At 56.7% G+C, this 2,388-nt stretch overlaps 1 protein-coding gene across 2 annotated transcripts in view; it reads right to left on the bottom strand.

The window, feature by feature from the left end:
• LOC121671463 (programmed cell death 6 interacting protein) overlaps nucleotides 1-782 on the bottom strand; it is a 30,596-nt gene extending 29,814 nt beyond the window's left edge. Inside the window, exon 1 of one of the 2 annotated variants that reach the window (XM_042043198.1) lies at nucleotides 447-782. In XM_042043198.1, the coding sequence (XP_041899132.1) occupies nucleotides 447-652 (206 nt within the window). In that variant the 5' untranslated portion in view covers nucleotides 653-782. The remainder of the gene's footprint in view (nucleotides 1-446) is intronic. The other variant, XM_042043199.1, reaches the window with a different exon arrangement.
• Nucleotides 783-2,388: the final 1,606 nt, after the last annotated feature.

Raw genomic sequence — 2,388 nt, 5'->3', positions numbered from 1 at the left:
CCCCCCCCCCCCCCCCCCCCCGGGTTGGGACTAGATGATCTTTAAGCTCTCTTCCAACCCCTAATGTTCTGTGGCTTTACAATTTCTACCTACATCTAAGAGCTACTGGCACGACACAAACACTGGGAAGGGACTGTTGATGGGGACAAGGCGTCCCTCTCCCTCCGCTGCCATCATGTGACACCCCACGACACCTGAGCGGCGCACCCCGGGATGCGGCAGGACACCCGAGCGCCGGAGCGCCTGCATCCCACAGGCCGCCGGAGCCGGCCCGGCAGCCCCAGCCGCTTTCTCCCGGCAGGAGAGGCCGCCCACACCTGGGCCCGCCCGCACCTGGCTCCGGCTCCGCCACGCCCAGGGCCCGGAGCTGCCGCCAGGGCCCCGCGGGGAATCAGGGCTGTGGGAGACGGAGGAAGGGGGAGATGGCGGAGGTGGGGGGCCCCTACCTGAGGAGGGTCTCCAGCGCGCTCTCATGCTTGTCGAGCGGGCGGCCGAGCGCGCTCTTGCGGAGCCTGCTGAGCTCCTCGGCGGCGCGGCAGTGCTCGGCCTGCGCCTCGGCGCCCGGGTAGCTTTGCTGAATGAACTTGCACAGCGGCTTGGCCAAGTCCACCTCCGAGGCCTTCTTCAGCTGCACCGAGATGAAGTTCGTCATGGCCGACTCCGCCGCCGGGCGGGCAGAGCCGCCGCCACCGCCCCTCGCCGCAACCTCGGGCTCCCCTTCCCGGTCCGCCGCCGCCGCCGCGCTTCCGGGAGCGCCGCGCACGCGCGCGCCCTGTCCCGCCTCCCGCGCCGCTGTCCCGGCACCGCCCCCGGGAGCGAAGGGATGTGGGAGAGGCGCCTGAGGGGAGCGCGCAGCTGCGGGGTGCGCCAAGCGAGGAGCCGGGTGCTGACCCTCGAAAGGCGGGCTCACCGGTCATCAAAACTTTACGGTATTTACACATATTAACAAAGGCATCAGCGTCTACTGGTTCTAAATTAAATAACTTTGTTATTAATTAGTACTCAAATTCCTATTTGTTAGTTATAGCTATCGCTTCTAGTGCTAATTAATCCGCAGGCGCGGCTCTTCCCTCCATTTGAGTCTGGGGTCTGCTGAGTTCTGCCGGCTTCACCCCTGGTGGCTCTTATGCGGACAGACCGTTTTGGGATTATCCTCTCTTATCCTCAAAACAAAAGGTTAGCCAAGCGTGCAAACAGAATGACAGGATCGTTAGGATTGGAAGGGAGACCATGTAGTTCAACCCTCCTGCCAAGGCAGAGTCACGTAGAGTAGGTGACATAGGACCATGTCCAGGTGGGTGTGGAATGTCTCCAGAGGAGAGACTCCATGACCTCTCTGGGCAGCCTGTTCAGTGCTCTGCCAGCCTTTATGTGAAGTTCTTCCTCCTGTTGACATGAAACTTCTTGTGTTTTAGTTTATGGCAATTGCTCCTCACTCTCTTGCTGGGCACCACCAAAAAGAGTTTGGCTCACGTATGATGCTCACAATGCAATTAATTAATCATACCTGTCCAGCTACAGCTACTAATTAACAACTTCAAAAAAGCACAAAATTTAATTCAATCCTCTATTCAAACCTTGAGGGACTCAAATCTTGAGGGACTCAGTATGATTCCCCCCTCTAAGGCTATGAGATGCCGGGTTCGGTATCCCTGGGACAGCTGCCTGAGGGGAGAAGGGCATGGTGCTCCCCAGATAAACCCCTGGGTGTCGGAGGGTCAGCACAGCTGGTGGGACCCCAGGAAGGCAGCGACCTCGAGCACTCGAGATGTGACCATGAAGCTCAGCTGTGGCAAGAGGAAACCTCACCAGCGGGGAACACAAGCTGTGACACAGTGGTGAAAGCGGTGGCCGTGAGAAAGGTGTGCAGCAGTCAGGGGTGTAATGCCTTACAGGGTCCTGATCTCAACCTACCCTAAGGGTTGCTGCCTTAAATGAAGTGAAACATGGCTTCTCTGTAGCAAAAGCGGAAATGTCTCTACTGGCAGTAAAAGGAACGGATTCACGTGTTGTGTACTCATGGATCAGCTGTTCTCATCACGCCTGCTTTCTGCTGACTCAGCCCAGCATGGCTCAGACAAGTGAAACCGGCACTCAGCCTGCCAGGCTGGCAGGTCTGGGGACCAAAGAGGAATATCCAGCCCATGTGCTCATCTCTCCCTTTCTTCTTCCCCGTGTTCCAGACAGCTAAGGCTCCAAGCCTGATATTTTCATATTACATAAGCCACCAGGTAACGACACCATAAAAAGGAACAGTAAAAGTGCTTTTAAAATTACATATTTGTTCTCATGTTGTAGCAGACCATGAGTTTTACTGTAAAGCAGGTGATCCCTCCATACTGAAAGTGTTCTGTACTAAGTGGAGCTGTCTTTGTCATCTCATGAACA

Source organism: Corvus kubaryi, unplaced genomic scaffold, assembly GCF_017639235.1.
Source record: "Corvus kubaryi isolate FWS band 111438036 unplaced genomic scaffold, C.kubaryi_AGA036_p1.0 37398, whole genome shotgun sequence".
NCBI classification, from domain to species: Eukaryota; Metazoa; Chordata; class Aves; order Passeriformes; family Corvidae; genus Corvus; species Corvus kubaryi.
Note: the sequence above shows the minus strand (reverse complement) of the source record. Positions and strands in the feature narration are given on the sequence as shown.